At 43.0% G+C, this 16,346-nt stretch overlaps 1 protein-coding gene across 5 annotated transcripts in view; it reads left to right on the top strand.

Moving 5' to 3' along the window:
* The window catches only part of IKBKB (inhibitor of nuclear factor kappa B kinase subunit beta), a 74,199-nt gene that overhangs the window by 44,894 nt on the left and 12,959 nt on the right, over positions 1–16,346 (top strand). For 4 of the 5 annotated variants that reach the window (XM_058720533.1, XM_058720534.1, XM_058720537.1 and 1 more), the window contains 7 exons: positions 5,004–5,092; positions 6,149–6,238; positions 8,312–8,436; positions 12,507–12,614; positions 13,778–13,907; positions 14,273–14,467; positions 15,565–15,679. In XM_058720533.1, coding sequence (XP_058576516.1) covers positions 5,004–5,092; positions 6,149–6,238; positions 8,312–8,436; positions 12,507–12,614; positions 13,778–13,907; positions 14,273–14,467; positions 15,565–15,679 — 852 coding nt within the window. The remainder of the gene's footprint in view (positions 1–5,003; positions 5,093–6,148; positions 6,239–8,311; positions 8,437–12,506; positions 12,615–13,777; positions 13,908–14,272; positions 14,468–15,564; positions 15,680–16,346) is intronic. The other variant, XM_058720535.1, reaches the window with a different exon arrangement.

The raw sequence follows: 16,346 nt of genomic DNA, 5'->3' as shown, positions 1-16,346 counted from the left end.
GAACTCCCCTACTAAGATGGAAGTCAGTTGTTTATCTGGGTTTGACCTTCTGATGCATTTTTAGGAAACTTTTGGCATGAAAGTCTTTTTATACAGCGTGTCTGACTACTTGGTTTCTGTGGAAGGCCTTCTCCTCCTCCTCTGCAGAGCAGACAGGAAAGGCCGCCCACCTCCCTGGTTTGCCTGCGCTCTGTCTGGTGTGCTGAGAGGGAGAGCATGCATGTACGGGCATGGTGGGGCACAGGGAAGCCTCATTGTTGAACCTCTTAGTGTTGTCATTGCTTATTATTTTTTTAAACAAAACATACCTATCTTTGACATCCTCCTGAGTTATATTGTCTATATCGGAGTTATATTCTCTGCAAACTTAAATGATTTTAAGACAGTTGCCTGCTATAACGTGGATCTGTCATAATTTGTCCAGCCATTCCCCATTTGATGATTTGTAGTTCATTTTTTTTTCATTCTACCTTTTTTCCTTTTTTTTTTTATAATTTAAATTTTAGTTAACATACAGTGCAATACTGGTTTCAGGCGTAGAATTCGGTAATTCATCCCTTACATACAACACCTGGTGCTCATCACAAGTACCCGTCACCCATCTAGCTCATCTCCCATCCACCTCTCTCCATCAACCCTTAATTTATTCTGTATTGTTAAGACACTCTTGTGGTTTATTTCCCTCTCTTTTCTTCCCTCCCCCATATGTTCATCTGTTTTGTTTCTTAAACTCCACATATGAGTGAAATCATACGGTGTTTGTCTTTCTCTGATTTATTTTGCTTAGCATAATACATTCTAGCTCCATCCACATTATTGCAAATGGCAAGATTTCATTCTTTTTGATGCCTGAATAATATTCCTCTGTGTGTGTGTGTGTGTGTGTGTGTGTGTGTGTGTGTGTGTATACATACACACACCATATCTCTATCCGTTCATCTGTCGGTGGACATATGAACTCTCTCCATAGTTTGGCTATTGTTGATAATGCTGCTATAAACATTGGGGTACATGTACCCCTTTGAATCTGTATTTTTGTATCCTTTGGGTAAATACCTAATAGTGCAATTGCTGGATCGTAGGGCAGTTCTACATTTAGTTTTGTTTTTTTCCATTTGTTTACAAACCACTGTGTCAAAGGCTGACTTTGAATAGATCGCAGTGAGGGAGCTGCTCTGCTGTGTTTGAAACCCCGACCCAGAAGCAGGTCATCTAAGAATGGTTTAGCACCAGGTTCCCCAGGAACAAGTGTTGCTTGAGGGGCGAGGGGGTGGCCACCTTTCTGGCTGCACCCCGTTTCTTGGGAGGAAGGGCTCTCTGCACTGGACCCTGGTCCCAATGCCAGGCGGTGGGATGGTGGGGGGCCCAATTATCCAAGGCCAACTGAGGCTCCATGGTGCTGCCATATAGTTCCACCTGGGCTGGATTCTGACTTAGAGGCGTTCAGTCATAATACCACAGATGGTAGCCTTGCCCCGTTGGCTCCTCAGCCAAGCACATACACCAAATATTTTTTGTTTCTTGAGGAACCTCCCTACTGTTCTCCAGAGTGGCTCCACCGGTTTGCGTTCCCACCAACAGTGCAAGAGGGTTTCCCTTTGTCCACATCCTCCACAACACCTGTTGTTTCTTGTGTTAATTTTAGTCATTCTGACAGGTGTGAGGTGGTATCTCATCACAGTTTTGATTTATATTTCCTGATGATGAGTGATGTTGAGCATCTTTTCATGTGTCTGTTGGCCATCTGGATGTCTTCTTTGGAAAATGTCTATTCATGTCTTCTGTCCATTTCTTAACTGGATTATTTATTTTTGGGGTGTTTGAGAAGTTCTTTATGGATTTTGGATACTAACCCTTTATCAAATATGTCACATGCAATATCTTCTCCCATTCTATAGGTGGCCTTTTAGTTTTGTTGATTAGTTTCCTTTGCTGGGCAGAAGCTTTTTATCTTGGTGAGGTCCCAATAGTTCATATTTTATTCATTTCCCTTGCCTTTGGTGACATGTCTAGTTAAGAAGTTGCTCTGGCCAAGGTCAGAGGAAAGTTTCTGCCTGTGTTCTTCTCTAGGATTTTGATGGATTCCTGTATCACATTTAGGTCTTTCATCCATTTTGAATTTATTTTTGTGTGTGGTGTGAGAAGGTAGTCCAGTTTCATTCTTCTGCCTGTAGCTGCCCAGTTTTCCTTTGTTGAAAAGACTATCTTTTTTCCATTGGATATTCTTTCCTGCTTTGTTGAAGATGAGTTGACCATATAGTTGTGGGTCCATTTCTGAGATGTCTGTGCTATTCCATTGATCCATGTGTCTGTTTTGTGCCAGTACCATACTGTCTTGAGTACAGCTTCATAATATAGCTTGAAATCCAGAATCATGATGCCTCCAGTTTTGATTTTTTTTCTTTTTTTTCAGGATTGCTTTGGCTATTTGAGGTCTTTTGTAGATCCATACAAATTTTAGGATTGTTTGTTCTAGCTCTGTGAAAAATGCTGGTGGTATTTTGATAGAGATTGTATTGAATGCTTAGATTGCTTTGGGTAGTATGGACATTTTAACAAAGTTTTTTCTTCTAATCGTTGAACGTGGAATGCTTTCCCATTTCTTTGTTTCCTCTCCAATTTTCTTTTATTAAGTGTTCTATAATTTTCAGAGTACAGATCTTTTACCTCTTTAGTTAGATATATTATTGTTTTTGGTGCAATTGCAAATGGTATCAATTCCTTGGTTTCTTTTTCTGCTGCTTTGTTATTGGTGTATAGAAATGCAACAGATTTCTGCACATTGATTTTATATGCGATTTGCAGTTCCTTTCTAAGTATTTCACTCCAAGCTATGCAATAAACATCCTTATTTGTATGTTATGAGGCTTTTTATTTTTTTACAAGGTAGAGGTGAAAATAATGGGTCAAACAATATGTACATTGTAAGAATTAATAGATATTGCCATATTTCATTCCCAAAAAAAGGCATAGCAATTTTTACTCCTTCTAGCAATGTAGGGAAGTGCCTTTTATTTTTCATCTAAAATCCTTGCCAGTTGAAGAGGGAGTGAAAGGCATTTCATTTTGCTTTAATTTACACTTTGTGGACTACTCAGGAGCTCAAGCAACTTTTTGCAGTGTTGTTTGCCATTTGCATTTCTTATGTAAATTACCCCCTTTTCTACTGGAGTTGCTTTCTTACTGATTTGTAAGAACTTGTTGTCCATTAGGCATATTTACTCTTTGGCATATATGTTCAGATATTTTTTCCCTAGCCTTTTTGTCTTTTGACTTTGTGAATGGTGTCACGTTGCCATAAACTTTTAAGACCTTTTTGTGTTGTTTGTATTGCTCTTCTTCATGCCACCTACTTTTCCTTACCTTATGCTACTTTTTTCCCCCCTAAATTTATCCCATGGTATTTTAGAGTTTTTGTTTCTAACACAGATAGGATTTTTTTTTTCTTTTTCGGTTTCAACTGGATGTAGCTGACATAGAGAAAAGCTATTGATTTGAATATAGTTGTGTTGTTTCCAGATTACTAAATTCTTGCCAGTTTTTAGTCTATTGAGTTTCTAAGCATAGAGTCATATCATCTCCAGATAAAGATAATTTTATCACCTTCCGGTGGTTATTCTGTTTTTCTCTTTTGTAGTACAATGAGCTAGGACTTCTGTTAAAGTTATTAAACCTCTTATGGGTGAAAATCACACCCTGCTTGGAGCCTAGGCTGCAGCTGGAGCCCTGTTGCTCTGTGCCACGGCCCTCCTGTATGATGTCCTCATATTTCCTCCTCATAGCCAGTGTTGTGCAGGCTTCTTCCTTCCCAACTGGATTCTTTAAAGTTGGGCATCATAGGAGCACCTGGGTGGCTCAGTCGGTTAAGTGTCTGGCTTTGGCTCAGATCATGATCTTACAGTTTGTGAGTTCGACCCCACATTGGGCTCTCTGCTGTCAGCACAGAACCTGCTTCAGATCCTCTGTCCCCTTCTCTCTTTCTGCCCCTCCCCTATTCATTCTTTCTCTTTCTTTCTCCAAATGGACAAATAAGCTTTTTTAAAAAAAATAAAGTTGGGGGGCTCCTGGGTGGCTTGGTTGGTTAAGCGTCCGACTTCAGGACTTCGGCTCAGGTCATTATCTCGCGGCCCGTGAGTTCGAGCCCCACATCAGGCTCTGTGCTGACCACTCAGAGCCTGCAGCCTGTTTCAGATTATGTATCTCCCTCTCTCCCTGCCCCTCCCCTGTTCATGCTCTGTCTCTCTCTGTCTCAAAAATAAATAAACGTTGGAAAAAAAAATAATAAAGTTGGACATCATATCTCTTATGTCCTTCCTAGAGCCTACCAGAGACTGAGCACATAATTAACACATGTTGAACTGTCAGATGCATGAAATATGCTTCTAATCTCTTCTTCCAGGGCTCTCCACTTCTTCCTTGAAGCTGGCTCTGACATCACTGGACTTTAGATCGGATGACCAAAGTACTCTTTGCCCAGAGAGCCCTTCCCCCTTACCCACCCTGCAGAATTTAGACTTTTGAGCCTAAAGACACCAGAGACATTCCCCTTCTCAAACTTTTCTCAGCATCAGCATCACCTGGAGATCTTGTTAAAACACTGATGGGTGGCGGGGGTGGTCACCCCGAATGTTTCTGACTCAGTAGGTCTGGGGTGGGATGTAAGAATTCTGCATTTCTCAAAGCTCAGATGCTGCTGGTCTGGGCAGTGCAGTTTGAGAACCGCTCTCTAGACTAAGTGGTGACCTCGTGGATGGAAAGCTAAGAGTTCTTTGCCTGCAGAAGCCAGATTCTTGTGGTAGTCCACATTCTGCTCAAGTAACCAGGTCCCCTTCACTTCACCCCACGAGCTTCTGCCCCGGGCCTTGTCCCTCCATGTGAGTCTGTGACCTGAAAGAGTGCATGTTAGGGGCACACAGTATTCATCTTTCATGGTATAGGCGATTTTGAAATGAAACACATTTTTTAGGTTTAATGAAAATTGACTCCCCTTTCCACCCTCTCAGCCTCTGCACTTAGATACCTTCATGAAAACAGAATCATCCATCGGGATCTGAAACCAGAAAACATTGTCCTGCAGCAAGGAGAACAAAGAGTGAGTGACCCTCCTGGAAAGTCCTGGGCAGTGCCTCAGGGGAGCTGCTCTGGTGGTGAAGGAACACACTTTGTATCTTTGTTTATATTTGCATTTCCTTGACTTTATATTTGTTTTGATTCTCTGGGAACACTTTGATTTGAAACAGAATTCAGCAAAAATTCCTGCTCGCAGATTGAGGCAAGTTTGAATGGATCACATTGTTAATTGCCCGAGTTGCAGGAATCTGATAAGGAAAATGTTTCTCCTCCCACTTCCACCCCAGCCTTTGGGACCAGCACCACTGGGAAGTAGACTTTTTGTTTCCCATGTGTTTGAGAGTGCAACTTTTGATGCTAAGCTGGAAACCAGCTCTAAGAGAGCTGAGAGAAGGCAGAGAGAGCTATGGCAGAGAGGAGGCATTTGGAGCTGGTACCTGCATATAGAGCCTGGTCCGGCCTGCAGCTTTCCCAGAGCTCCTGGGGACCCTCCTCAGGGGCCCTCCCGCTTGTGTGTGGCAGTAACCTCCCCATGGGGCTTGGCGCCCGTGCCCTTTCAGGGCCTTCTTTGCTTAGCTGGGGGTGGCAAGCAAGGACTCAGCTGAGTGGAATGTAGTAACCCAACTTGTGGGCCACTCAGTCTCTTCTGATAGAGACGTCAGCATTCTGGGCTTGGCCCATAACTATCACAGTGCCTCACCTTTGCTCCAGTTCACACTTATTCTTGTAAGTGGTTCTAAAATTTGAGAACTGAAGGCATTTACTGAGAAGGTCTTTCACATCATAAAGCCCAGTATAGCAGTCTTGAGGGCTGGTGTATAGTCTGTTCATTTTGACCTCCCTCTGGTGATTAGTTACAGAGCAAGGAAAACATGTGCCTTTTTTCAGCATTTTTACAGTTATGTCTTCTCTTGCCCTACATCTACCATGTTGGAGGCAGTCTCCTGTGTAAATATTTGGTGGTTATTAGGAACTCAGAACCTAATACCACCTGGGAATTCAGAAATATCCTCTGCTCTGTCACCAGTATTCTCATAACCCTCAGATTTCTCCTTTTTCTTTCTTTCTTTTTTTCCAGTTAATACACAAAATTATTGACCTAGGATATGCCAAGGAACTGGATCAGGGCAGTCTCTGTACTTCCTTTGTGGGGACCCTGCAATACCTGGTAAGAAATGGGATTTACATGTTTGCTTATCAGCTTTTCTCTGCTGACTGGACTTGTGCGGCTCCTCTCTGTCCTGCTTTTAAGCATCTAAGTCTTGCCAGCTCTTCAGATGTTCCCAGATGTATAGGAATTGTTGTATGACAGAGACGTAATCTGTTCAAGTCAGCACTTTTTCCCAACAGAGGCCCAGTGTAAGGATATGGGCATCTTCTCTGACATTCTCTTTGCTAGTGCGTGCCCTTGAACACATCCCATAACATCTTGGACTTCGGTATTTTATCTGAAAATAGTTTAAACTAGATGCGTGCTGGTCTGTAGAAGCCACAGTTTCCATGAGGTGTCTCAGGCCACCAAGAAGGAGCTGAACTCTGAGCTCCCACTCTTTCTTTACATTATTTGGTCTATTTTGGGGTTCTGTTTGAGTCACTCATTCAATTCAGGAAACTGCTGATTGAGTGTAGTCTATGTTTGCGTGCCAGGCACTGTGCTAGGAGCTGGCGATGTGATGGGAAAGAAGACAAGCATTTCCCTGGTCTTTAAAAGAAGCCTAGGGTTTAGTGAGAAAGCAGGCATTACCCCCAAACTTACACAAATAACTAAGAAATTAAAATTGTCGTTAAGTGTTACAAAGAGAAAGTGTAGGGTGTTATAAGAATACATATTAGGAGGACCTTATCTTGTCTGGGACCTGAAGGATGAGTAGAAGAAAGGGGCTGGAGGTAGGGGAAAGGAGAGGAAATTGAGGCAAAGGATGTAGTCCATTGGAGGACTAAAAGACATTGAAGGGTTTTAAGTTGGAGAAGGATCAGGTTTATGCTTTGAAAAGACCACTCTTGATACAGAGTGGAGAATGAATTGCATTGAATAAGAGTAAAGAGTGGGCGAATGGTAAGGAGGCTCTGATCGGCAGCTCAGAGCTGGTGGTAGCAGGGGGGAGATAGAAAACTAGTCAAGAAATGCCTAGCAAGAGACCCAGTAAGACCTGGTAATAGATTGCTTGTGGATGGTAACAACCAATAAAATTTTGATTGAATAAAGGGTTCTGCAGTTGTAATAAACAAACAAAAGGTTGAAAGCCACCGGGCTAAATGAGCTTAAGCATTTTATCAAGTTCTTGAAAAAGAAGAAGAAATTCTTTGAAGTCTCTTTGAGTGCATTTATACTCCCTTGGGCTCCGTTGATTTATAATGGGCTCCACTGACTTATGACCTGCTCTATGGAGTAGAGTTTTCAGAGTGATGACTCATGCAGAGCTGTGATTTAGGCCCTTGTGTCCCTATCATGTAATTATGTAGGTCCTGCTGAGCGTCCTCTGGAATCCTCATGGGCTCAGCAGAGGTTAAGTCGGGGCACCCCATGCTCTGACCAGGAGGCTCAGTCAAATCCTTCACCTTCAGGAACTAAAACTTCTGTCCATAACAAGATCCAGAGCTTGATCTGATCATCCCCCCACTTTTTCCTCTTGGTTTGCACTCCTTGGCCCCTGCAGAAGTGTGACACATCTAACCAGACTGCGCACAGTCCTGTCTCCACGCCTTTGCTTGTGATGGTCCTTTCTAGAACGTCTCCTCGCAGACACTCATGTGAGGAGCCTTTTTCAGAACCAAGTTCCATGCCCACCTAGTTACTCCAGCTGTCTCTGCTTTGGCAGCAGTCATGCATCTGGCTTTTTTCCTACCTGATTGTAAACATCCTGTCCCATTGTATGACCACATGTCCTAAATATATGTATTATGCATTTGGTGTATACAGCCTGGTATCATTTTCCTTGTTGTATGTAACTTCCCACCTGGACACTGCCCTCAAGAGGTATATAATCTACTCTGGTCTACCTAAAAATACCTCTAGGGACCCTGTGTCAGCATCGGGAGTGAATGAGGTAGAGAAAAATTCTAGATACCACTGGCTACACAGGTGGTCACCCCCTCACCCTTGAGTGGACATGCCGGTACCCTCTGGATGGAGTTGGGCAGGTGTGGAGACACAATTAGAAGGGCTGGTTGCCCCCTCCTGTGGTGGCTCCTCGGAAAAGGAAGCAGCTCAGGTGTTTCCCCACCTCATGTTCTTCTACAGGCCCCGGAACTCCTCGAGCAGCAGAAGTACACAGTGACTGTGGACTACTGGAGCTTCGGCACCTTGGCTTTTGAGTGCATCACAGGCTTCCGACCTTTCCTCCCTAACTGGCAGCCCGTGCAGTGGTGAGTGAGGGACCGGGGCCTGTGGGTGGGGCCAGGAGTGCCACCTGAAGGGAGGAGGGTGTCCGTCTACCTTAGACATGTCCTTCACCTGTTTCCATCTCATGGGACACTCCAGCCTGGGCCCGAGACTTCAGTGATCTGTCTCCCAAAGAGGTCCTGTGAGGGCCCAGCATGTGGGCAGTCCAGGCTCCAAAAACCTAGAGAAGTAGAACAATTGTTAAGTATGATACCATATAAAGGATGTTTGCCCTGTGTTTAGTAGCAACATGCCAGTACATTTATAGACTGTTGCATACATGTGTGCACTTTCACTGAGGATGCTGTGGATTAGTAGACAAATAAAGGAGATGTACACATGACAAAGGAGAAGTATTTACATGGAAATGTATTGCCTGCAAATTTTATTATGCTTAAATATTTATTTATTTATTCATTCATTCATTTATTATTTTTGAGAGAGAGAGTGACTGGGAGGGGCAGAGAGAGAGGGAGAGAGAGAATCCCAAGCAGGCTCCATGCTGTCACTGCAGAGCCCGACACGGAGCTCGAATGCACAAACAATGAGATCATGACTTGAGCTGAAACCAAGAGTCAGACACTTAACCAACTGAGCCACCCAGGCGCCCCTAAATTTTTGTTTTAAAAGCATTAGGGGCGCCTGGGTGGCTCAGTCGGTTGATCGTCTGATTTTGGCTCAGGTCATGACCTCACAGTCTGTGAGTTTGAGCCCCATATCGGGCTCTGTGCTGACAGCTCGGAGCCTGGAGCCTGCTTCTGATTCTGTGTCTCCCTCTCTCTCTGCCCCTTCCCTGCTCATGCTCTGTCTCTCTCTGTCTCAAAAATAAATAAAAACATTAAGAAAAAAAATTAAAAAAAAAAAAAGCATAAGAAAGTGCCTTAAAATGTAAAGCAATGTGTACACAAATAAGTTACCAAAAAAAAAATTTATTAATAAAAAAACCAAAGGACATACTTAAGTTTTAAAAGAATTACTCTGTATCTTAACCTTTTTTATTACAAAAATAAGTGTTCATTGTATATGTGAAGGTTAATCATTATCAAAATACATAGCTTAAAAATTAACATGCCCCTAAATCAGGTTTCATTCAGAGTGTTCCTTGGGAGGCCACACCCTGATGTGAATGATGCTACTGTTGTTTCAAATTTTGTTTTTATTTCCAGTTTTTGTGTGTCTTTTTGGAGCAATAATAAGTTCACATGGTTCAAGCTTCCAAAGGTATAAAAAGAGTATGCACTGAAAAGTCATCTCTTACTGGCCTCCCAGCCACCTGGCTTCCTTTCTGACAGGCACCTGATACCACTGGTTGTCAGTATGCTTCCAAGGGTGTTCCATACGGGTATGAATTGGCCTGTTTATCTGTTGGCTCGTTTATGTTTCACCCCTTTCCTACATCAGTTGATGGCACAGTAGGAACTATCCTGCATGTGCTCTCAGAGCATTTTTACACCATGAAAATTAGCTTCACAAAATCCAGAAACAACCATTATGAACATTTTTGTGCATCTCCGGGTTCCTCAGTGTATGTGTTATACTTCAAAAAAAAAAAAAAATACACAAATAAATTATTGTACATACTCTCATATAACCTACTTTTCAGTCTTACTATTGAAAATGCTTTATGTTTTTCCGTTGTTTGTAATAATTTCTGTTTGGTATTCAAATGAGTGGCTATACTGGAATTTATTTAACTTATCCACTGTTATTGGAAGCATGGGTAGTTTATAATTTTTACTTCTTAAAATAAAACCAAGAATAACGTCCTTATAAGGAAATCCTTGTATATCCATGATTATTTCCCTAGGATAATTCCTAGCAGTGGAATTTACTGATCAAAGATTATACACATTTTAGAGGTTTTTGATATGTATTGAGCATTTGCTCAACAGAAAGGTTGTATAAATAATGTTTTTACCAGGAACATACAAAGCTGCCCTTTTCACCACACTATTGTTAACACTGGCTACTATCATTTTTCTTAATGCTTTTCTAGAAGTAGTGAAAACATTAAGTTTTTAAAAGAATAGGTATTTACATCATGAATTATTTATTTCTAAGATATAGCCTTGGAAATCAATTCTAGAAGAGTGGTTTTATGTGTTGGCAATCCAGTTCAGTCAGCACGTATAAGCCAAACACTGAAAATTTCAGCAGAGGTGAAAGAGGCCAGGTCCCTGCTCTTCAAGAGTCTGGTGAAGTGGCAAAGTACGCCCTCCTGTGGTGATTTATTTTAAAACAAGCAATAATTGGGGCGCCTGGGTGGCTCAGTCAAGCGTCCAACTTCAGCTCAGGTCATGATCTCACAGTTTGTGGGTTTGAGCCCCACGTTGGGTTCTGTGCTGACAGCTCGGAGCCTGGAGCCTGCTTCAGAGTCTGTATCTCCCTCTCTCTGCCCTGCCCTGCCATGCTCTGTCTCTCTCTCAAAAATAAAAATAAACATGAAAAAAAAGTTTTTTAGAAAATAAAAAAATAAAACAAGCAATACTTGACCTGCACAGGTTCTGGAATATTGAGGAATTAGCTCATTAATTTATAGTCATACCATATACTGTATATCTATACATCAATAGTGTTTTTAACCAAGAAATTGTTGCATTTCTTCAGTTCCAATGTTGAGCTTTTCCATTATTTTTAATAAGATGAGTTAAAATCCATTAGAACCAGAAGAACAAGTACTATTTGAAAATGTATCCCTGATGTCTTGGCGTCTTTATTGTAAGTCTGTTGTCTGCAGAATCAGCTTCTTAGAACTCCCCTCCCCGGTGCTGGGAGACCAGCTGATGCTTTCAAGTAGGCTACTTGGATGCCCAGTCAGGAGCTGTTCAGTGGACAAGTTTGTGAAAAGTGGCTGTCTCACCTGCTTTGTAATGCCTTAGAGAATTTTTAAAAATTTCACTCTCTCCTCTCAGATGGCAGATGGATAGTAATTTCCGGACAGATGTGATTTGAGCTTTATAATTCTATTACAGTCCTACTTTGAAATACATTACAGGACCTAAGCAATAAGCATTTTATTTACTACAGCTTTTATTTTTTACAATTTCCCATGGACAGACTAAGTATTCCATTAGAGGATCACCTGTGTCATTTGTACGTGACAACAGTCTTGGTACACCTGCCTTACAGTAATCACTGTTCCAGCCAGAGCTGTGAACCACCAGCCTCTGCCACATGCCAGTTCCAGCTAGGCCAACTTACCCCTTGCCAACGAAAAGTGTTCAGGAATAAGACATTTTTATCTGAATTTCCCAGGTGTTTTTGGAAAGGAAAGACTTGGACATTCATACAGTTTAGAAAGAACAGCAGACTTTGGATTTGAGTCCCTAGTTCTACCACTCTTTAGTTGTGTGGCCTTGGGCAAGTCACCTGATCTGTATTTCCTTACCACTGAATGGGGAACTAAAAACAGTGTCTACCACCTGGGGTTATCATGGCAAACAAGTATGTGTTCAGTGTCCAAGTACTTGGTTATCTATGAAGCATTATTCAAATTTAAGTTATCTTCCTCATCACCAAAAAGATTTGAAACTAGTTGGGTTTAAATTTTTTTTCCCCTTCAAATACTATTTCAGATGCATCAATAAGTGCTCTAAATTGGGAAATGTAACAGTTCATTCACCATTAGAGATCATATCTAGCCATGTGCATTTAGAGGGAAGTACACTGTGCATGCATGTATTGTGCGTTATTTCCTGTAAATGTGATCTGCACGCAGTGATCCTGGTTTGGAAGTTCTAATTTTATCCTCTTTCAAAACATAAATGTTGGATTAGATAAGATGAAAAGTAGAGAAAATGATAAGGATAAGCGAAGGATGAGATAAGGAGTCAGTAGTACTGGCTGTGGAACTCTAGGCACAGGATGGTTGATGACTCTACTTCAGGCAGTACAGACTATTGCGCTCGGAAGGAAGCCATCCTAGCAGGAAGCAAATGCACTGTTACCCAAAGATAGAATCACGACCTGGGGGTATCCTGTACAGTTGTAAAGCGGTATGTTACCAAAGTACAATGTCTCCTGCCTGCTAAGTGACTTAAGGGCTGTATTGCAGGCATTCCAAAGTCCGGCAGAAGAGTGAGATGGACATTGTTGTCAGTGAAGACTTGAATGGAGCGGTGAAGTTTTCTAGCTCCTTACCCTATCCCAATAATCTGAACAGGTAAGGCCCAGTGGCACTTCTCCTCTATGCAGTTTTCTTCCTTTTTCAGAAATAGATGTCTGCGGTGACATCTGATAGCTTTTAAATAGATTATCAAGGTATCCTGTGACTAGGAATTTGACATAATCGTCTCAGTCATCAACTTAGAATGGATTCCCACCCCTCACCCCATCTAGAAATCATCTCTTTTCTAAATTCACACAGCAATTTATCTGTACCTCTTACCACCCTTAGTAGTTTCTACCTTGTACTACATTTGGTTTTGCATAGCGTTTGTCTCCTAGTCAACTATAAGCCTTTTCAGGGTAGAGGATTTCTACTTTACTTCTCTTTGCACTCCTGTGTAGCCTAATACTGTGTCATAGTCAACAAATAAACCTTTGTAGTTTGAACAGCATTGCAGTCTCGTCTTAGAGCCAAAATGACAACAGCAATACCAGCGTTGAGTAATAGTACAAAAGCAAGTGGCAAGGCAGTCACAAACAACTGAGTAGCATGGAAAATAATCACCATAAGTATTTAGAGGATGGGGAGAGAGGTACTGTGTGGATTAGAGCTGTATGGAATGACTTTGGATGAGCTAGAACTTTCTGGAAGGATCTGGAAAGATGTGCAGGACATGGATGGATGGATGAAGAGGAAGGAAATTCAAGGGGAAGGAGTGAGGGGAGCAAAGGCATGTTTCAGGAGGCAGTGAGTAGGGAGTTGGCCTCTGTGGAGGCTGAGAGTGCCTCCATGAGGTAGGTCTGTGCCCAGGAAGGGGCATGAACTGTGTTGTGGGAACCACGAGTGCTTTTGCAGGTAGGGGTGGATTAACAAAATAAATCTGGCAGCATGGGGTCTAGATTGTGTGGGGGCATTGCCTAGAGGTGGGACATGCCTATAAAGTGTATTTAAAGAGCTTCACAGATCATTCTCATGCAGCCAGGTGGAAGTTCAGTCTGTTGAGAAATCCTGAATTTCAGGGGGTGTTGTAGCAGATCAGAGAGGGGATAAGCACCTGAATCATTAGTTTGGCTTTCCGTCAGATTAATTCATCTTCAGTCATCACATGTTGGTTGCCGTGGGTGTGAGTATGGTGAATGTACGTGGGGTGTGCATGGTAAGGCCACCTGAGGATGGTGTTGGAGCTGTCCCCTCCTACGCTGTGCTCTTCTTCTCAGCGTCCTGGCACAGCGACTTGAGAAGTGGCTGCAGCTGATGCTGATGTGGCACCCACGACAGAGGGGCACCGATCCCGTGTATGGTCCCAATGGCTGTTTCAAGGCCCTGGATGACATCTTAAACCTAAAGGTGAGTGTGGAGCCAGGTTAGCCTCAAGGCAGTAAGTCCCCAGTGGGCTGTGGCAGGGCTGGGGAAAAAAGAAGAGCTCCTTCAAAAGCAAGTCATGGGCCATCTGAGCTGTGGAAAGGGAGGCCCCTGTGAGAGCATCTGCCCCCATGCTGGTTGACATCGGTTGTAAGGTCACACTGTGAACAAACAGCAGCATTAAAGACCAGAATGTGTGAACTCTGGGCACCGAGACTCCCTTCCTTCCGACTAGCCCCTTTCTTCGTGTGGCTGGGAAATGTTGGGAGGAGCAGACGATCCAGGCAAGTAGGTGGGCCTCTCTGTAAAGATGGGTTTTTGTTTCCAGTAACATCTGGGTTGTGTTGCAGCTGGTTCATATCTTGAACATGGTCACAGGCATCATTCACACGTATCCAGTGACAGAGGATGAGAGTCTGCAGAGCTTAAAGGCCAGAATCCAGAATGACACAGGGATCCCCGAGGAGGACCAGGAGCTGCTGCAAGAAGCTGGTCTGGCATTGATCCCTGACAAGCCGGCTACTCAGTGTATTTCAGAGGGCAAGGTGAAGCCCTGTTCCCTAAGGATGCCCTGCTTTTCCTGGCTTTGCTTCCAGGGGAACTAACTGCGCATTCAGATTTCAGCTCTACTTTGTCACATGATGCAGATAACTGCCTGGTTTTTTAGTTGGAATGTGAGATCCTCTGCATGGTCTAATAGGAGACATGAATCCCTGCACACTTGACTTGGTACTTTCAGACCACTCAGAGCGCCTTTCTGTGGGCTCTGTTGCCAAAGCAGTGCTTCATTCCTCCGAGTCAACCAAAACTGTTGTGTATAGAACAGTGCTGATGACCACAGCAATGCAAGACGTGGTCCCTGCCCCCAAAGAACTGATAACGTGTGAGAAACAACCATGGGATAGGACGGAGAGACCGAACATTTAAATTGCACAGTAAAGACAATAGAGAATAAGACCGTAATAAGTTGTGATTGAGGGGCACGTTTGGATAATAAACGTAAAAGGGGGCTCCTTGGGTGGCTCAGTCAGTTAAGAGTCTGACTCTTGGTTTCAGCTCAGTTTAGGATCTCATGTTTTGTGGTTTTGAGCCCTGCTTTGGGCTCTGTGCTGACAGCATGGAGCCTGCTTGGGATTCTCTCTATGTCCCTCTATCTCTTCCCCTCCCCTCCCTCAAAAATAAATAACACAATAAACATTAAAAAAAAAAAAAGTGTAAAAGGACCAGGAAAGGGAGGTGTAGGCTGGAGTCATTAAGAAAGGCTTTATGGGTGGGGCACCTGGGTGGCTCAGTCGGTTAAGCGGCGACTTCAGCTCAGGTCACGATCTCGTGGTCCGTGAGTTCGAGCCCCGCGTCGGGCTCTGGGCTGATGGCTCAGAGCCTGGAGCCTGCTTCCAATTCTGTGTCTCCCTCTCTCTCTGCCCCTCCCCCATTCATGCTCTGTCTCTCTCTGTCTCAAAAATAAATAAACGTTAAAAAAAAATTAAAAAAAAAAAAGAAAGGCTTTATGGGTGCTCAGTACTTGCTGGCTGAAGATGATGCCATTGGGAAATAGTGGGGAACGCCCTGAAATCTCTGTTATTACTTGGAAAAGGAAGGGGTGGCATCCACAAGATCTCATCTTCCTCTTATCCTTTTGCAGCTGAATGAGGGCCGCACATTGGACATGGATCTCGTCTTTCTCTTTGACAACAGTAAAATCACGTATGAGACTCAGATCTCGCCACGGCCCCAACCTGAAAGTGTCAGCTGTATCCGTAAGAAGATCATTGTTTTTGTTTTTGTTTTTATTTTTTAATCACTTATGGGGTGCCTGGGTGGCTCAGTCGGTTAAGTGCCAGAATTTGGCTCAGGTCATGATCTCACAGTTCATGGGTTCAAACTCCACATTGGTCTCCGTGCTGACAGCTTGGAGCCTGGAGCCTACTTCAGATTCTGTGTATCCATCTTTCTCTGCACCTCCCCCACTCGCTTTCGATCTCTCTCAAAAATAAACATTAAAAAAAATATTTTTTTAAATAATCACTTACAATGCTTGGAACAGGGCAGGAGGGACAGACATGGACTAGCGGAGGGCTCCACACCAAGGAGATGGGCTTATCCAGTCCCTGGGGCAACCTTCTTTACTTGGGACTTAAGAGTAGCCCAGCCAAAAAAGAGTAAAGGAAGTCTTCAATTTCAACCTCACAAATAGAATTCTAAACCTAGGACAGAGAATACTGCCTGTACGCCTCTGAACTTGATCGAATCAGATGGCCATTTTATTTATTTTTGAAGTTTTATTTATATTTTGTACATGATAGAAAAAAATCAAAAGGTACAAAAGAATATACAGTAACAAGCCAGCCTCTCTTCCCAATTTCCCAGTTTCTTCCAGGGAAACCACTCCTGTCAAGTTCTTGGGTATACCTTCCAGGGGTATTC

The sequence above is a fragment of the Neofelis nebulosa genome, chromosome 3 (genome assembly GCF_028018385.1).
Source record: "Neofelis nebulosa isolate mNeoNeb1 chromosome 3, mNeoNeb1.pri, whole genome shotgun sequence".
NCBI classification, from domain to species: Eukaryota; Metazoa; Chordata; class Mammalia; order Carnivora; family Felidae; genus Neofelis; species Neofelis nebulosa.
Note: the sequence above shows the minus strand (reverse complement) of the source record. Positions and strands in the feature narration are given on the sequence as shown.